The sequence below is a fragment of the Diachasma alloeum genome, unplaced genomic scaffold (assembly GCF_001412515.2).
Source record: "Diachasma alloeum isolate Michigan unplaced genomic scaffold, Dall2.0 Dall_scaffold_00198, whole genome shotgun sequence".
Taxonomy (NCBI): domain Eukaryota; kingdom Metazoa; phylum Arthropoda; class Insecta; order Hymenoptera; family Braconidae; genus Diachasma; species Diachasma alloeum.
Genome location: NW_021680363.1, coordinates 2736572 through 2757094, shown reverse-complemented (window position 1 = coordinate 2757094; position 20523 = coordinate 2736572). Strand labels below are relative to the sequence as shown.

The 20523-nt window shown below is 38.6% G+C and overlaps 2 protein-coding genes and 1 long non-coding RNA gene across 4 annotated transcripts in view; 2 read left to right on the top strand and 1 right to left on the bottom strand.

Annotated features, from left to right (window-relative positions):
- The window catches only part of LOC107035461, a 3845-nt gene extending 2829 nt beyond the window's left edge, over window positions 1–1016 (top strand). The window contains exon 5 of the mRNA XM_015252870.2: window positions 804–1016. Within this exon, the coding sequence (XP_015108356.1) occupies window positions 804–864 (61 nt within the window). The 3' untranslated portion in view covers window positions 865–1016. The remainder of the gene's footprint in view (window positions 1–803) is intronic.
- On the bottom strand, window positions 675–1776 carry LOC107035462. Its single transcript, XR_001460748.2, has 3 exons — window positions 1690–1776; window positions 1187–1339; window positions 675–853 (listed from the first exon to the last, which is right to left on the bottom strand). It is a non-coding gene; the product is annotated as an uncharacterized LOC107035462 (long non-coding RNA).
- A 432-nt stretch (window positions 1777–2208) lies between these two features.
- Window positions 2209–20523, top strand: part of LOC107035459 (disintegrin and metalloproteinase domain-containing protein 10) — a 33464-nt gene continuing 15149 nt past the window's right edge. For both annotated transcript variants that reach the window (XM_015252869.2, XM_015252868.2), the window contains exon 1: window positions 2209–2992. In XM_015252869.2, coding sequence (XP_015108355.1) covers window positions 2920–2992 — 73 coding nt within the window. In that variant the 5' untranslated portion in view covers window positions 2209–2919. The remainder of the gene's footprint in view (window positions 2993–20523) is intronic.

Sequence of the window (20523 nt, the reverse complement as noted above, 5' to 3'; positions counted from 1 at the left end):
CTAAAAAATTCGATTTTGGCGAAAATCCACTTGCCCCGGAAAACCCGAAAATCTGACCCTTTCGCTGGGGCCAAAAAAACCGGTTTCTCAGTTTTCACTTTTTCCACATAGTTTTGATAGTTCTGACTAGCCCGTGGCTTAAATAGTTGGAATCAACGTTCACCCGTCCAAAAAATTCGATTTTGGCGAAAATCCACTTGCCCCGGAAAACCCGAAAATCTGACCCTTTCGCTGGGGCCAAAAAAAACTGTTTCTCAGTTTTCACTTTTTCCACATACTTTTAACAGTTCTGACTAGCCCGTCACTTAAATAGTTAGAATCAACGTTCACTCGGCTAAAAAATTCAATTTTGGCAAAAATCGACTTTCACCCTTGACCTACGTGAAAATGAAAAAATTTTTTTCCCCTTTTCTGTCACCTCCGAGGGTTTCATTGGCATCAGGAGGTCAATAAATACAGAATCAACGTTCACTATTTTTTATTTAAACACCGCCTGCAAACGGGGAGTCGAGGGGGGCTAAAATATATTCTGCAACCCTGTCTCCTCGTTGCCTACAAATTTCAACCCTCCGCATACATGCCTTCCCCTCCACCCCCTAGTAAAATCCCGCCGTCTCGGTAGCATAGAGGACTTCTCAGGACCGAAAAGAACTGAGGATTCGAAAGGTCTCCGGAAAAGTACGTCGCAGAACTGATTAGGACTTACCAGGTCCATCTAGGTCTGGACAGATCTTGAAAAACCTGTGTACGTCCAGTCAGAACCAAATCCTCGACTCGGGGCAATATTTATTCATTCTCAATAGGCTCTGTTGCTTCGGAGGACCGAGGAAGAAGAAGATGAAGAAAAAACCAACTAAAAAATAAGAGGAATAAGAGGAATTTTGGCGATGAACGTCCTAGGGCAACTCTTTGACAACGTTTACAGACTGAAATTCAATAATTATAATAAATTGTTTAGTTAATGGTTTGGTACATTTGTTCGATTATTACCACACTTGAGTATTAAAAAAATTGGATACACTCATGCGACTTTTGTAATTTTTTGAATTTTTGTAATTTTTTGAATTTCTCAACTTTTGTTTTCATTAAATTTGACTATTAGCTACAATCCGAGGTGGTCGGGTAATTTTTTTTTTCGTGAAATTCACATTTTCTTACACAAAAAAATATTAGTTTTAATTTTTACCCCCGATCAAGTTGACGCATATACAATAAGGACAGGCGAGATTGTTATTGTTCCACTGGAGATTCCCAGAACCTCAACGCCACCAACCTCCACCACCTGATGGCAGTCGCTGCACGCATTTCCTCCATTTGAATTCGCTAAAGGACTATTTTTCTGTAATTCAAAATGAATAAATATTAATTGCATAATAATAATCCGACAAAACTATGAGTTTCCATTTCTCAATTTCTGTCATTTATTCTATTCATTCTATCAAAAGACAAGGATAGAAATCAAATTTCTGGGTATTTTTCCATTATTCGAAAAAATCGATAGATTTTAAAACTTTAGGGACACATTGAAAAATTGATTTTTTTATTTCTTCCCGCCTACGTTTTTTTGCATTTTACTTTTTAAATTGAATAAAGGCCTGTTGAACGGCAATCATGTTCGCTCAATTTTATTTTATAAATTTTATTCTATAGGTGAAGTTTTCACCACAAGAGAATGGTCTTCGTGTTTACCCCCGTGGGAAGACTTCCGGCGAAAACCGAAGACCGGGGGTGCGTTTCGGAATCAACTACCGTAGCTGCGGTAAAGCAAAATTAGATAGGGTTACAGTACTGCTACTGCTACTACGTCGATTGCGAAACGCGCCCCCATTCTCTTGTGGCGAGTACTTTGTACTGGAACGGCCTCCCGCCATTTACACGCATCTGGGGGAGAAACCGTGCCGAGCGAGAAGTCTCAAGCAGTAGACGTGTCTTTTTCTCACGTGCACAGGGCTGTATTTGTTCTTTGTTTCGAGGGATGTGGCTTAATTTGAATAAACCAATGAGTTACCAACACACACCAATCACATTGTGAAAATGGAGGATAGAGCGACCACTTGGGACTTGTCTCTCTCGGCACGGTTCTGATCTCCAGCGGCCGTTCCAGTATACCTATATATACCAGTACCGGTGGTTCATGACATTCGCGACGTTTCAGCGTCCGCACAAGTTTTGTGATGTGTCGCCATCTAGCGGCGGAACTAGTCATCAGGCGAGAAAAGCCGAGGCAAAACACCCATAAGCCCAGTTGTGTATAGACCCGGACGAGAGGCCGTAGGGCTCTACTCGCTTGTGCTGTGTGTGGACGTGTGGTAGATAAAACTGTAGGCAGTAGTAGTGAAAGAAAACAGGAGATAAAAACTGACAGGATGATGGTGGCGAGTGCCTCCGGATGTAGATTCTTCCTGAGATGTGTCGCATAATTACACGATACATATTGTTACATCGAGGAGAGGCGGTCAGCTGTGACGTGAAGGAGCAAGTGAGTGAAGTCAAAAAACAGTGGTGATTTTTTATTTCATGATTTTCGGCTAATCCTTTCGGAGCACTGGGATACACTCCACGATGGCGTGAATCTGTGTTTTTCTTTCAATTCATAATAAATAAATATTATTTCCCCGCTGCATTCAACTCTCATTTCAGAGCAGTGTAGTCATCGTAAACTATAATAGTTGTTGGTTGTGGAGCAATACAGTGGTGCTTGTGAAACGTAAAGTGATACTACTCTTAAAATCATATCTCGGATTTTTTTTTCTTAATTGGAGTACAAATATATTGGAGTGAAAAGTGAGTGAGTGCTCCGTTTGTCAATCGTGGTTGAATTTTAATTCTGTTACGGTTTTTGTTTTTTGTGCCAGTTGTATACTATTTTTATTGTCATTTCGGATGCAAGAATAGGATCCACACAGAGTGTCGGGGAATATGGTTACGATGCCAAGTGATACGTGCGGATACGTCCTTTTCCTCCTGCTTCTCGTCCCGTACATCGAGAGTGGTAAGTGGTTTATCATCATTATCTCTGAATATCTCTTGCATCCGCGTCCCATCTCCTCTGGTCTCATTGTCCTCCTTTGCTAAATTTCTTCGCCTGCAGCTCTTACTCTTCTCGTGGTGGTGAACAAATAATTCATTGTTCTCTACGTTAAAATGTTGAGTTGAGAACTAAAGTGTCGCACGTGAGAAACATATGACGCGTTCAAGCACGTTCGTGAGTTGTGGTGAATCATCGGAGAGGCCAGAAGAGGCTATGTAGTAACCGACAGATGTTTTTTTTTCTGCGTTACAGGTCATAGGATGGGTAATAGAACGTTTGGAAAATATTGAGCATAGAAGGAACGCATAATTAAATTTTTTTCATGCTTCAATAGAAACAAATAAAATTGCGTTTGTTTGAAGTTTAAGCTGGTGATGGGATAAAATGAAAATTCTCTCCGGTACGTCAATATTTTTTTTAGCCAGGTACTGTGCAAAGGCCAATACTTCCAGCGGATATTGAATTCAGTTGATAGCAATTTCATCAATTTATTTGAAAAATATTTCAAATTTTAATGTTTGCACAGGGTATTTCGTTGGTCGATTATTATTGCTATTGCCATTCGATTTTTGTTTCTCTCTCACCGTCAAATTCGCATGTGTGTGGATTGTATTCATCGCATATACACGAGAGTTACTACTGTCCACGCTTCGTCTACTCGCAGTTTCATCGGTATGAAGGTTTTCTCCTGTTGGCGTCCAATTTCGCAATCGAAAGCGTTGAAAAATAATACTTTCCGTTTGTTACAGCTCGATTATGACGTATATTTCTTGTTCTTGCTCGGCTTGATAGGAGTCGTGATGAAAAAAAGGTTCATACGGGCGTAGAAAAATGAGAGAGATGATATGTATTATGTGTTGCTCTCGGGTTTCAAACCAGTTCTGTGCACTCATTCGTGATTCAGTTTCATTTGCATTTTAGAGCAAAAACCACAGGTTCATTTTCTGGTGCTCTTTTATGGTGTTACACGACATGAAATAGAGGGTTAAGGATTTAAAGATTTATTTTGAAATATCGCCATAATTGTTCTTTCAATGAAATTGTAGCAATTTTAATGTTCACGGTAGTGTAGTTTTGTGGAATTACCTGTCAAATGACAATCATATTTATATAAGAATTCGCTCAATAATTAGTTTGGAAAGCAGTTTGTGCTCGTCGATAGTGTCCATCAATCCAGTCAAGAAAAACTAAGACTCATTTGTAGAAGCTGTGAAACGTTACTCAGATAATCCACAAAGTTGTGAAAGCGATTTGCAGAGATATTCTAAGACTTCTCGCTTTTCCCCTTTCAGTGATGTTCACACCGTCTCCCTAATCTTGTAGTACATCCAGCATTGATCCTGAAAGGTTCTCTCCTCTTTCGTGAGAAACTCCACAGGATATTGGTCTTATGATGAAATCTGTTCAATGCTTTGAGAGGTAAAAATCGTCAAATTAACAAAAAAAAAATGCAGATCCCATAATTTTTAGGGACTCTAATTGACTAGTGGAATTCATCTATCTTTTTCCTCCGCCGATTTAGCATCACGAAGTATAATTCGTAAATTCGTGCTTCTGCCACACTCAGTGATTCACGCCTATGCTATTATATTCTTCGGTTGAGTATCCACGAATTATTGTTCTAAATTCAAAGGAGATCTCTGGGTCTTTCAAGTCTGCTTCACTTTCACATGTTATTTCACATTGATGAAGAGGTCAATGACACTCATGGGGGTTTCTGACTCACCTCCAGCTGCGTTTGTCGTGACTATCTACAATTTTCGGCTGTCAAGGTTACCGACAATATACATGTGGCTAGAAATCAAGTCGTGTGAAGTTTTTCAAGGCCATCTTGGGAAATAATATTTATTTTGTTTTTTATGTTTCAATGTTTCAAAAATGTTATCTTGTCTTGCTTGAGTCAGTTCAGTCTTGAATATTTATAGAGAGTGGAATGTTTCATATCATCTGGTTCGATATCGATATTTCTACGTGAATTGGAATGTCAAAACGTTTACCCTTTACTCTAATTGAGAGATTCTCACGTGGATACAAGTGTTTCCTTCCAAGCCTATTGATTTTTTCGATAATGATAGTATGCAATGTCTACAGAGGTTATTTTTAGAGTTATAAAATTAACATTTTCCTTCCATCTCGACTCTGATTGAATTTAAAATCAATTGAAAAGTAATCTCTCAAAATTTGACTGGCTGAAAATTTGATGGAGAAATCATCGCTCCTATTCTGTGCGAACAATCACACCACACCATTGGAAACTATTGTTGAGTGGCGAAAGGTCAACGGCATTCGACGACTAGTCGCTGCTGTCGTGTGAAATACGGAAACGGAGGACCCAGTGCAGAAAATCCCCTTCAGTATATATTTCAAGCATCGAAACAGTTTCATCGTAATGATTGCGTCGGTTGAAGCGATATCAAGTCGGTTTTGTCTCATAATAACTTTCCAACCGTTGATACATATATCAGCCGTATGCCCATTGAACAAAGTTTCATCAAGGGAGAATTACCGGATATCAACTTTGAACAAAAGTTACACCTCAAGTCAAATCTTGTTTCCAGAATGAATGAGGAAAGGTGGTTCGCTTTTGTTTCGAGGAAGTGGCAAAATGACGATTATTTTTAATTAATTTAATATTTTCAATTATTTTTAATTCAGAAATTTACGCGGATTTTTTCTCAGTCGAGAGATTGTATTTTGCGCATTCAACTGGCCAAGGATTTCAAAGACTATCCGATTGTCCTTGAGTCGTATTACTTTCAAACTTTGCTATTCCAATTATCCTCATCGTTACTTTAACATTCCGAGCAGCAGGCAGCGGAAACCATTATAACGCGTTTAATATTCAGCTGCTGGAGTAATTATCGTTCTTGATCACGTCATCACTTTTGCAGTCATATATTCCATCAAGGGCATTTCTCCAACTTTTATTGAGTTCTTTTGTATGATTTTGTTTTCTAATTCAATGGTCATTTCAATTGCCTACAGGCATAACATTTCATTATCAACACCAGTTTCTATTAACCATGACTCATTCGCTGATTACACTCGATCAGCCATTTGTTAACGACTCCGTCACCAAGGTAAAGAAGAAAAAAAATGATTTCAGCCTTGTACAATTTGCTGCACATGAATACACCCGCGTCTTCGTATTCTCCTTCACCTTTCAAGTGCATACACACAGATGTGCAACTTGTGGTTTTACCGTTACAAAAATCCACTGTAGTATTTATTTGCGATTCAACGACGATTCCTTATCCGACTGTTCGCCTACAGTCGTTTCTTCCCATGACACTTTGTTCAAGTACTGTAAGGTGGCAATGATCTTTATGACTTCCTTTAACAAGTATTGAATCTGGCCTACGCTCGTAAAATCGTTTCACCCATGTTTTAGTTAATACTGACAGTGACATTCTCCATTTCGTGCAGAATATTATTAAAATTGCTGGGCTTGCAATCGACTACGATGAGGAAATAATTTGGTCATGCATTTTTTAAATTTCCAATTCAGCTTAAATTATCAACAGTTGAATTAAAACTGTTTTTTAATTTTAATGTACGTTATTTCACGGCTTCGAGCGTTTTGTTAAGACTTCACTGGCTCCATTTTTCCGTATTGTACTATTTGGTTTTCATCAGCAACGAAAAACTTACAAATTGGAAAATTAATTATCTCAACAATAAAAATTATTTACAAATGAAAAGCCAAGTAATAATTACTTTTTCCTGACTTTTTCGGGGAAAAAAAATTCGACGAATCAAAGATCTCTGATAATGTGCTCGGGGAAAATGTAGGTGCAGCAGGCCAGGTGATATTTGTAGTGTGCTGGTTATAAGCCGAGTAACACTGGACTTTGCTACTGCTGCTGGTCGTTAAAGTTATCGTTCCGCTTTGTCTCGTACCTTCCTGACAATGGCCTCGATTTCACTCTTTCCTGATTAACAATGATCCTCTTTCTGGGAGTCTGAGTTTCCGAGTGATAAAGTGCCAATCTATTATTTATTATACGTGAATAATTCAACAGCTTGAATTTATGTTATGCGACAGTCGAAGGAAATGGATACGGATTAAATCTGAAAAATTAATACAATCGATAGTGCCATGCATCAGTGAATATCTTCGATATAAATGTCTCTAGTTGTTGTGAATTCCAGAGGGGATCATCTCAAAATGAAATTCTCATTAAATTTTCATCAGCCATATTAGATTCTCGAGCATTGAATTATTTACGGATTCCACTGAACTCTGTTCTAATGATGTTACACCATCTGGCATTAAAATGAGTCTGAAAAACGAATCCGGTGCAGTGAACCCCATTTCACTGCTCTTATTCTTTTATTCCGAATCGAATTTGGTATCCACCTCTGCAATGTATTTTCACTACTCTACAATGCATGTTTTATAAGCTTGGAAGAGTAATTGAAAAAAACAAGGAGCTAACCCGGATGTTCTACCATGTGCGATCCAATCGTTGGATTAAAAAGAACCAGAGGCGTCACTCAGACCAATCACATTTAATTAAATACTTGTCTCTTTCTCGTTTATACCATTTACATTATTTACACCTGGTCTCCCCTCCGCATTCAATCCACCAATCAATCCGTCATTGTTTATATCTGTTTTCACTCCACAAATCGAAATGTTATCGTTCTGTTATTTTCGTTTCATTTCGGTTATCTCATGAGAATTTCATTTCTCCAATTCTATGCAAAAAATTTTCATATCTCCTTTATTGCACATGTAATACGACAAAATCGTGTGAATGGCTCTCCCAAAACGGCGATTTATTTTTTAGAGATAAAAATTAGTCTACGAAATATGGTTATGCACTTATCCCTGAAAACCACGCTTAGTGGAAGGTATGAAAGAGATGAAGGGGTTGTGGAGCGAGGAGTGAAGAGGGACGAGTTCAGGGGGATTACACAAAATCGATAGCGGCCACCGCGTTACGGCTCGCCGATTCGGTTTTCATGAAAATTACAAATACCTTACTCCTACCAGTTTTGCCGAATCCGAGTGTTCATCATTTTGTTCACTTTTTTTCATTCCTTTTCTGGTTGCATTCACTTGTTTCCTGTCAGTCAATCGTATTTCCGAATAAAAACTGGGGTGTGCAAATGAAATTTCAGTGTAGAATATTTTCTTTGTCTGGGAAAACTCGCACTGCCAATTCATCAGACTTGATGATATAAATTTTTTTTTTATGAATTGGAGGTTTTCAGCAGTGCTTCTTGATTTTAAAAGGTCACGTCCAGTCGGCATATAACAGTCTATCCTCCCACGAGCACAGCCTCTGTGCCCTTATCCAATTTTTTATCGTACGTCTGCGTCGCACCAGGCACTGTACCTTTTCTTCACATTTTGAAACAAGTAATATTGTAGTGTCTGGAGAATTTTCTCCAGACAGTTTTTTCCATGCGGTTTACTTTTCGAATAGTGTACTCGTAGTACCAACTTTTCCAAGAAAGAAGACTATTCTCCATTTCGACCCCGACAAAAGTTTACCCCCGCCGAGTTATTCATTATTGAATCAATACTTGTGATTTTTTACATTATTCCACTTTTCTCTTCGGGAGTTGTGTTAAGGAGGGACTTATTTTAGTCTCTTCCAGCCGAACTTTGCTTATATTTTCTGTCAATTATTCTTCGAGTTTCGAGGTCTGTTGTGTACAAATATATTGTCAAAGATAATGCCTTTACCACGGAAGGAGTACCACCTTCAACGGAGCATTCCAGAGGATTAAACTTTAAGAATAGAGAACGGCTTTGAGGGATTTTCAACATAAAGCATTATGTAAGAGTGGACAAAAAATAGCTCTGGATGTTGACGGGAATTATTCAATGACTCTTGATGGAATTCAAAGTATTATTTCTGATTTCGGTTCTGCTTCCAGTTTTCAATGCCTCGATTTATATGCATTTTGTCGTGTCATAATTCTCATTCATCTTCTGTTGTTTTAATGCTGTTTTGAATTATTAATCCCGCTGTCATGTAAATCCAATTCATTCATAGTGTTGAAGGCGTTAGTTTTATTGCGGAGACAGTTCTTCCTTTTGCATGAGCCTGTGCTGTCGCGTTCGAACATCCGGCGAGGCGAGACGCACGATACGATTGCCGTCATTTACTGTCGTCTCGTTTTGCTATCTGTTCTGTACACTACCCTCATTCGTGCGCATGTGCATAACCACTGTACGATCGAATATACCGTCAGCTCGAGCCAATATCGTATCTCAAGAATATGCTGTATTTCCGATTCTCACATTTTTCTCATTTCAGAAGTCAGTTTTACGTGGTCACCATATAGATAACCAGAGATAAATCTTGGCAGTATTGTATTTTTTTTAATCTCTCTTCTTCTTCTTCTTCTTCTTTTCCTTCGTGTATTCCTTGCCTCTTATTGCTGTTTGCTTGACTTTTTCTCAAATATGTTTTTTCCTTCTTTTCTACCCAACTGTGCAACTGTACTGCGGCTCCAGAATCGGCCAGAATCGAGTGTCGCGACGCCTCCAGCTGTCTATTAACGTTCTCCCGAGACGCCTCATGTTGTTGTATTTATATTCTCTACATTAGTTTTTCAAATTATGCAAACATTTTACTCTTCCATTCCCCGAATTAGCATTTTTCTCTCATCATACTTCATATCAATTTATTGATATGCAAAGGGCTTTATTATTTTTTTATGAAAGCGCATGGGAAAGAGTGAATCAATAAAGCATGAAATGACGGGATTCGGTGGTTTCGAACGACATATTTAATTTAACGATGGAAATGATAAAATTACATACAGCTATCCGACAGATTTTGGAATTATCATGGATTCTCTGGGTTGCGTTGTCAATGTTGTAAATCATTTCCATTCCATTATTGTCTCGTCACTCTGAAATATTTCATTGTGGAATGAAATATAAGAGGGAAAATGTTTCATCATCTGTTGAAAATACTAAATGAGCGCTGCCCATTTATAATCGGCCCCGATATTTCGCTCGGATAAACCAACTTCACCTAATTACATAATTGAAACGATAGAAATGAAATCAGCCATTGTATTTTGTCACTAAAACATCGTGAAATTAAATGTAACATAATGCCAAATTGAATTTAATATAATGACCCACTATTCCGTTGAGTGGTGGAGTACACACTTAAATGCCGATCAATATTTGCCGGGCGTAATTGTACAAATGACATGTAATTATGCAGTTGATGAGCGTTTATCGATTCGATTCAATTCAGGGCGATCGGATGGAGAGGGAAAAAAAACAGCAGCACTTGGCAGATAGTTTATTCCAGTGGAACATTTTCGGAGGGAACATTTGAAGAGTCAGTAATTGGTATGGATGGATAAAAGTTCGGTAGTGCATAGTCGTCCAACTATACAAGGGATTGCCTGGAACGACTGGGGATAGAGTAGAGTGGAGAGTGAGCAAGTGGAGCGAGGGGATTGAAGAAGAGGTAGTCTGTAGACTGAGATTGGATGCCGATGAAATCGTCCCCGGGGACATAAGCGAGCTTCACCCACGAGTTTTCCCTGCTTGTTGCATACTTTCGTCTAATATCCGGGCATACACTACCGATCCATAGGTACATATTGCACTGAAATTACGTTCGATATCATATTATTCTTCTTCTACATTCCATTATTATTATTCATAAAAGTGGAGAACATTGTGGGCATTGATCTCATATTAAATAACATCACCAATTACCTAATTAATATTGGATGGAAATAGCCGAATTGTTTTCTCCATATGTGGATAGTTGAGCACTTGGAGGATATCGGCTACTGGCAACATACTCTCTCTCTCTCTCTATCCCTTGTTCCACCGTCGTCTCTACCGCATGCCATATAGCTCTCTATTGCTTTGCTCGCATAGCCTCCTTCCACACCAGGTCTCCAATGCCTAGTACACATTCCCTTGCATTTGCTGAAAGTACCCCGAAGGTGAATGCGAATTTCCCCATCCCTCTTTCATCTTTTTCCTTCTCTTTCTCTTTAACATTTTCCACTCACTCCCCGCTATTCTTTCTTTTAGTCTCTTTCAGCTTGACTGTTCTCTCGGTCACACGAAGGCCCATTCTACAATACCCACACAGACGAGTTGCAAAATTTTTTGAACTTGGCAATTTCGTTCTTTCGAGAATTTTATTCAATATACATATGATTTTCTCTGTTTTTCTTCTTACTCCAGAAATACAAAATTTATTATTTTTCATACGATTTTTTTTTGTTAATACTTCATGAGCGGTCATTTCAATTTCGTTAATGGAAACTGGTCTCATTTGGTTAAAACGTTTCACCGAAAGTTGGCGCGTTATTTACCTGAATAGTTAAGTATATTGCGAGCAATTTGAAAACTCTGTAAACTTGTTCGGTCGGTTCCTTCGTCTCTCTATTTTTATGTTATGAATATAACTCGACTTGTTTGACGAAGCTCATTGAAAAATTATCATCATTTGGATAGTAAATATTGGTCATTCTGAATTCTGAGTTAATTAATGTGAAATGTTGGTATCACATACGTTTAATTGTAGTAACGTGAAGACTTAAGTAATGGAAGGCTCATGTGGGATTATATATGTTCCACTAGTTGTCTAGGGAATGACCACTAAATGCATAGACTTCACCGCAGACGACCGGTCTGGTAGGAATATTGTACTGCCGCAAGCATTCTCCAGATTAATTTGAGTAAGAATGAACACTTTTGTTGAATGTCGAACATTTAGTGGGTATATTATTAGTTGCTGTTTGGGTCGATGATTTTATTCAAATTACGAGGAGAGTATGTTTTTTGGTTTTATCGGAATAAAAACCTAGATAGAATCCTAGACCCCAATGTTCTATACATACTCCTAGACCCCATTGTGCTCCTAGACAATGATGGCACAACTCTGCTTTTCAATTGAAAACAGATATCATCTTTAGAGACATTTGTCATGTTTAGAGGCTCTAGCACGTCATTTCTCGACCCGCTAAATTTGGAATATCTATACATGAGGGGCTAATTGATCGGATCTTGAAATTCGTAATTGGAACTCACAGGAGGAAATGGATGATTTTTTTTAGGTACCTTGTGTGTTTCCCACCTCGCAATTCCCAGTAGAATTTTATCTTCCGAGGAGTAAAGAACGTGGAGTCGATCCTTCCCAATTTTTATTCCTCTAGGTCTTCATTGAATCCCACAGGAGAATGGCCTTGTGAGACAACACTGTGGCCTCTTTAATCAATATTTATCTTGCAGAAGAGATACGTTCTTTCTCTCCTTCCGCCATTCATCTTTATCAGTTATCGCAAGAGCTCAGATATTTTGTTTTCCATCTTTGGATGCGCCATGTAGACAATATTTCTGGTAAAAGTCATTTTTCTCTTTTACATTGGGATGAGCGTCAAAATTTCAATTTCAAAATTAGACTTAATGGAAACTGTACTTGCATCCCTGTGATCATGCGCGCTAGTACAATCTAGTGATCATGAATGTGAAAGCTCTCCCCTTTGATGCTATTATACTTTGTAGAAAAGTAATTACGAGTGCTACAAAGATATCGTGATACCAAGTAGATTGGCCAAAAGGGACAAATGAGTAATCGCCTTTGTGTTATCTCATGATATAACATTAGACATAATGCACGAGGCCACAAATGCCATTATCGCACGTTTCCACTCTCTCGTTTTATTTCTCCTCCTAGTCCCCATTATAACACCTACTCTTTATCTTTTCCGTTATTATTCACAACGAAAATCATAACTTACACAGCTATGTACTTCAAGGACTTACGTATCATATAAAATAGGGGTGCATAGGATCGATAATACCCAACTGCACGCACAACTCATGCAACCCTTGTGGCACATATAATTCTCCATCAGAAAAGAAATAACCGAGCATTTCATCCGAGTGCTGAAATAATAGAGAATCCATGAGGAGTTGTTCATTGACAGCAAAGTGTACATTTCAGGGAAAATGAGAGACTCTCGGGAAGCGATATTCAAAGAGAGCGATATGACTTTCAATTAATTACCATTGGTAATTTCAATAGCAATTTTCCGAGTCCTCGATCTCCAATGGATTTTTTTTCCATTAACTTTTTTATTCCCTTTCCCAACTACTTCAAGATTTCAGAAAAATACAATGAAAAAATAAAATTTACCTCACTACTTGTTTCACCTTGCAGAGTGAATTTCGATGTATCTGTAACTTGAACACTCTACAAGTGTACCCAATGGCTGTATTTTGCCTCAGGAATCCGCCAAGTTTATATCGGTTTTATCGCTGCCTGGGGAACATTAATCATTACAAAACATAAAAAGTGCATAGGGTAGGAAAATATTTCTCGAAAGTCGTAAGAAAGTTTTCAACAAAAGCTGGTGTTGCTTTTCTATTATGTCATGATTTTTCACGGCATTTCATCGCGGATATGCATATGAATCTGCAAAAATTCAATCAAGTATCTTAATCAGAAAGAAGTAGTTGGGAGTGACAATCCAAAAGCTTTAGAATTCCCATCAGTTTCATGGTTATTCTAGGAGGAATTCTACGATCATGATAATGGTCGTAATTGTGAATGAGAATTTTTTAATTTTCTCTCAGAAGGTTCATTTCAAGCTGAAGAACATAATCGCGGGAAATAATAAGTACCGAGTAAATAGTTTAGAGAATTTTAATGAAAATCAGTGAACATGATGGAGGCACTGGGACTTTTCATTTTTTATCATGGTTGGGGTCATCCTCTTCCTGTTGTTACCTACAATGGACTTTTGGGAATATCCTTTTGCTGGATAACGGGCTCTCCTTGAGCATAACAATAAGACCTTTTCACCGTGTTCTTGTCTCGTTCGTTACGTCTTCTTCTTTTATCAGAAGAGACCAGTTACTGGAAGAATGAGATGATCCTCGGTACATATTGCTTCTGAAATAGAATGTCATTCATGTCAACATGTTAAACTTTTATTTTTACATCATCTGTACAATTCTCGTTATGACATGAAACATAATACACTGAAAGGCATTAAAATAAAACGCATTGTACGTTGAAGCAAAAGGATCCGCATTCTATTGAAGGACTTCATATTGTAGCTTTTCAATATTGCTGTCACATTTAAATAAATCGATATTCCAATGTGCTTTCAATCGTAAAGGACTCGTCGCTGAGTTGGATTCTCAATGGAGAATATGAAATATCTGAGAAAGTATCTCATTATACACGCTGTCAATCATGTTTTTTTTTTTAGATGAGCTCATTATTAATAAAGAGCTCTGCAATACAGAAAGTATTAATTTCTTTGCTTTGAATCGAGAGGATGAAATGAAAAATGTATTGATAACACAAACTCCTCATGCACCTAACATAGTCTTGCATAAAAGATGTATACAGATGCTCTGTGTGGTGACCCTATTACTGTCCCTATATGCTAGAGTCCATGGGAAGTCCACCATTGTTAATGGATCGATGGCAAATGCAACGTCTGTGGAGGATAAACAACTGAAGAGAGAATTGTATAGGAGGTGTATTGCTCTACCGCAATGAGAAAAATAAAGAGATTGTCATTTTCGGTAGTTGATGAATGAAAATCAACCGACTGTTGCAAGTGGTTTGCCAGAAAATCCCCCGGGGGATGATATTTCTCAATGGAATTCCAAGTTTTCACAGTTCATGAGTATACCCCCAGCGTGGCAGAAGTAACGAAAGTGTTCATGTCACTTTAAATCCATTGGGACTCAAAGGATTTGTTCATGAAAGAGTAATAAATCCAGGACGGATATGAAGCCAGAAGTATCACCTCAACCTGCTCACGTTTCCACCTGTATCTGCTTTATCGATCAGCCACCCCTAGTTCCTAGTGGCCAAATAGGTGTACCAAGGATACATGGAGTCGTCCCTCTATCGTGCTTCCGTTTTCCCCATACCTGAACGTGTGCCTCCAATATTCGATTAATTTGCGGACGCCTCGAGCATTCGAATCGGTATTCCATGTTCCCATTGCAATTAGAGAACTAACTGAGAGCTGACATTTTGATCCAATGGTAACGTCTATCGAACATCACTGCTACAAAGGTAAATTGTAAATTAATTAATGTTTCTACTGGTGAAACAATTGGCATTGAGTTGTTATTGTGAAGTACAAAATGTCACGATAAATGGGATGAAAATATGGAATGATTGGATAAGTGGGGGCTATTCTAGAATAGCTGATTTCTGCACCCTCTGTCAATGGTCCTGGCAGCATGCCTCAGGGTGGTAAACCAAACTACTAATCCCAAACAGCTATATCCATTGAATGGTAGTATCATCCATGAATATTCATGTAACGGTGTGTTACGTAATCAAGCTCAAGCCCTGCATCCCTTACATTCACCGTAAATCGCAACTCTCTCGATTTCCTCTTCCTCGCACTCACACACGATCCAAATCACGTATATGCCAATAACATTATGCAACACTCATCGTTATATGTTATATAGATCAGGTGTGAAAGGTGATATAACTCATTCTTCTTCCCTTTAGTCACCGCCAATACATTCTCCAGCTTCATTGTCATTTTATTGTGTTAGCTAAAAGTTGGCTGGTGTACAAAATTTTGCAGCGGAGGTCAAGCATATCCGTCCGGTAGTCGTGAAAACTTTGCCGACCCATTTTCTGCATTGTCCTTAATGCTTCGGGCAATTAGGGAGGCCAGATAGTATGGGTGGCTTGTGTAAGAGGACAAGCAGTCTTGATAAGTCGACAACGAAAGTGCTGAAGAGAATGAAGACGTGAAAAGTGCTTCCCCGCTGTACCACCACCGACCGTGTTCCTTCCTCTGCACACTTTGGTTATTGCCTTAGTCTCGCATTGTCTACTGAAAAATGACTTCTCCTTTGGGAAGCTAGATCTTTGTACTCTCAAAGGAAGAATACTGCTTGGCAACTAACTCCACGTGGTGTTCCATGATATTTCAGATGAATGACAATGACAATTGAAATTCCTCCCAGATAATTTATCGTTCAATATTTTCCAAGATACCGGACACACACGGTCTCAAATGATTTTGCTACATTTTTTTGAATTCAACGCGTTACCTCAAACGGAAGTGATTCATTTCGAATTGCAGAATAAATTCAATGTCCGTGTGCGTTCCGGACGAACAACTGCGACAGCACTCCATAACTGCGGACAGTCCCGGAATATATTCTATGGGAAGGGTTGAGCGGACCAGAACGACTTTTCTGGATTCACCGAGTCTGTCCATTCTTTTTACTTGAATTGCAGGGGAACAATAGAATGTTATATGTGTTGGTAATGTATCATGCCTCTGTAATTTTATAAATTTTTGGAAATTTCACCGTATGGCTGACTACTAATCACCTCAGACTACAGTGTCCCATTGGAAAAATGTCAACTCATTGTCAGTGAATTTCAAGCGAAGGAGGAAATGACCCGTACGTACGTGTGAAGCTCAAATTGACTTGATTAATTTCCAAACTCACCGATTCGGAAGCACTTTTCACTCCCTGTGGACATAGTCTTCTTTCGTTGAACCAATCACCTTTTCGCATATAACTCGCTCCTCTCCATCCATCATGTGAAGGTGCTCAGTACATAAAGAGGATTGGACGCGACCATGCGAACAGTTTTTAGATTGAGTCCCAACGGTATACGAACCAGAGCCCCCAGCAACATGAGCTGCATTCTTTCGGTTCGGTGATCATTTGTTGTATTTACCCGATGGACTCTACCTTTTGTCTTTAACAACAGAAATTAAAATTTGCCGAGATAATTTGGGATCCAAAGACATGGTCAATTCTGTGAGATTTGAATTTTTACAATAACGTAGTCGCAGGAAATGAAAAAGCTTGGAGAAAACGAAAAAATAGTTGGCAACTTCTCCAATTCATTCCTGAAATTTCATCCTCACAAAGCTGAGAGGAGATGAGAGAGAGAGAGAGAGATATATATATATATATTCCGTAATGCGGATTTAAAATGCCTCTAAGGTATGCTCATTTTTCACAACTATTGTTAAAAGGAATGTGAAAATGAGAGGAGCGGATAAAATGGATAAAAAATTTGGAGTGGTCGTGAAATTACCCGAAAATCTGACGCATTGGGCTTGTTCAGAATGTCACCAAGGGAATTCTCCCCGGTGAGCTCCGGATAGCCGACTGTGGAACATACCCGGAAGCTCTGGGACTTTACTAGCGCGACGACGTTATTTCCGCTTACCGCAGACCTCCAAGAATGGTATTATAATGCGCATTAATTTCTCGGGATGATGTATATAACACCAGCTCGTGAGTAGCATATCCACATCTACGTTATAAATTATATTGGCCACAATTCTGAGAACATTATCAAGAAGGAGGAATATTTTTCAATGTGAAATTTTTTTGTCGATTGTAACAATTCGTGCGAAAGGAAAAAATACAGTGATGGAAATATGAACGTCGTTTTCTGGTTTCCATGGTACAGGTGTTTTTCTACTCACAAAGTGGTGTGGGTGATGATTATTCATACGACGACAGTCCTGCTGGGGTGGTATCTACTCACAACCGTGTCCCCTCCTCTTTTGCTGAAAACGGGGGGGTTCCAGGATGAATTTGTGTGCGGTACTGCACATAGAGAAGGGGTTACGCGACATGTTTTATGCAGACATTGATGTTGGTGCGGTGGTTTTCATGGTCTGTAACGTTACAGGGGGCTGGAGAAGATAAATGTTGTTGATCATTTGTTCACAGCAAATTTCCTACCAATCTCCACTGATTTCTGTTAGTGATTACAAGGTAAAATAGATATATAAATGGAGAGGAAGCTCGTGGGATTGTTTACATTCAAGATCGTTGATTGAAATTATTTTTGAGAAAAAGAAATCACTGGCTCAAATACCCAGTATCTATATGTATAATTAGGAGAATAGTAATGTGGTACCCGGATTTCTCAAAATGATGGGATTAAGTTTTCTTTTGGAGCAGGGTCACAGTATTTCTTCAACCCAAAGGATTGGACTTGAGCCAACTTCAACTGCTAAGAAGCCAGCTCCAAACCTCTTGAATTCTACCTTGGCACAATCCACATCGTCTCAATGCTTTTTTCCACCAGCGTTTTTTCCCTTGCTCTCGCGTTAAAGACACGTGTTTCCGCTCGTAACCCCAGATCCACGCTCAAATGAATCTACTTTTTTGGCCTTTTCGCTCGAAAAATTAAAGGTTATTTACTCCGGAAATATATCCAATCAATCAGTTCCCTCGGTTACCCTGAGCTTATTGGTCTCTTTGATACCCATCGAATAGCATGATTTCGAATTCGCACACCAGTGTCTATGAATAGTCATGTGCTTGCGGTATACTGTGATCGATGATTTGTAGTGGGTAACGATGTTAACGGAAACCCGTCATCATTTTCAATTCATTGAAATCAATACCTTTGGTCATTGATCATATATCATTCCACCCGTCAGAAGATCGGTTGCATGCGCAGAGCTGACAGCGTTATCATTGGATGAGTTCATTTTAAATATAAAAAAATTGACATGCAACGAAAAATGTAGGAAAAACAAAATACAATGAATGGGAAATACCATTTCATTTTTTATCGATATGTACAAAAAGTTGTACAGGGTTTTTCTCAATCGTATGTTTCCGGAATGCATGAACATTCAATGTTCTGAGTATTCCGAAAGAGTCTAGTATCCTTACTGTAAGTAAACACGATCGAAGACTCACGTACCGTTCCCAATTCCTTGTGTAACCAATTTCAAGTATCAACTTGACCCAGAACTTGCATGCAGGTACTAAAATACATCATCCCTGCTATGAATTTAAATTGGCTCTTGTTTATATCGTCCACAGAGGAGCTTAGTCAATATATTTTTCATCTTCATGAAGGCCATGCTTCAGAATTTTGTGATTACAATGATCAGGGCTACATTATTTTCCGCTCAATTAACGTTAGAAATTCTGAAGTAATCTCCAAACTCAAAAATAATTAATAATGCTTCCATATAGTGAAGATTATCAGTTTAAATCCCCGGGGGCATTTTCAGTTTCATGCTTTTTACAAAGAATAGCAGGCGGAGTTTGCTTCACTTGTCGAAGTTGGTGGAATTTGGAATAAGCTGCTTGGCGAGCAAATAATATGAGAAATGTCAGAATCACTATAGCAGAATGAGTGGGAGGGAGTAGAACTTTAAATGATGTCTCCCTGCGACAATTGACTCACTGCAAATAAATATTCCCCTTTGCTCCCGTTAAAATGATAGAATGAGAAATATATATTACGAATGTGAATCGCTAGGAGTCTTGCCCCCTCCACATGGTTCTTCCTCGAAAGTTGATAAGTTATAGGGTGGACTTGGGTAAGAGGAATAATAAGAAAGGGGGAAGCTGTGGGGCATGAACAACTCGAGAGAAGAAAAAGTATTATGCGCATTTAATCGCTCGTATGAGCACTCTTTTGTACTTTTCTTGCTTTTGTTCTTTATTTGTCTTCCCTCCATATAATACAATGTTTTTCTTTCAAATGTTCAGAATCAAAACATCTAAATTGTATGATCAATGTTTACTGAAGTTTCGTTTACTTTTCTTTTCATCCTTCAATGAACGTTCTAAAGCAGAGTATACGATTTTCCTTTTTCTCGAGATTGAATTTCACAGTAATAATGATTTTTTTTCTTTTTCTGTCCAGTCAAGGTAAGCATCCTGAAAACACGTTAACTTTATACCCAATTAGTGAAAGGTAAACTGCCCGTGAACTTACAAGAGAGAAAAGTCCATTTCGCCAAGTCTTCATCGGGGAGTAATCATTTTCAATTAACACAGGATCTTTAAAAGTGTGAAAAAAAGAGAAAAATGGAGTGATCATTTTTCTCATTCTTCGTGTAAAGTCATGAGTTCTTTGTCTCAAGCATCGTAATCATAACGTTGCAGCCCAAACTCTGTAAGCACTTGATAACTTCCGAGATTCCCCTAACTTTATGCCTCTTGAAAGGACGTTAAATATATCACAATGGGGGGTCGTGAAGGAGAGATCTTGACTGCTCTCAAATTCAACCCACGAATTGTACTTTCCCTGGATGTCAATGCTACATCGTTGGGGGATATATGATAAGGGAGCGAGCACACAGAGAGTTTTTTTTGGTAAATAACAATGCGGAATACATTTTTTAAACAGGAAAAAATTTGGTAAAATGGATCAATAGGATTGTTCAACATTCTCTGCGACAATTTCCACGCAACCGAGTTATCTCAACCCTTAAATAATTGTCTTTTCCCTGCTTCTGGCTTATCATTCTCTCAGGGTTCGTTAATTTTCGATTTTCTACTTGCACCTATGCCGTACGTCATAATTCGACCAGAGGCTTGATACTTAACGCTCTCCCGGCCATTTCGTTGCTTCATACTCTCGTTTCTGAGATTTATGATTCTCGATCGAATAGCCAGTTTCAGTTCTCAGTTCCATTGTGGTTTGACGTTTCACGAGACTGGCCTCTGCACGAGCTCAAATTCTTCTACATAACGACCC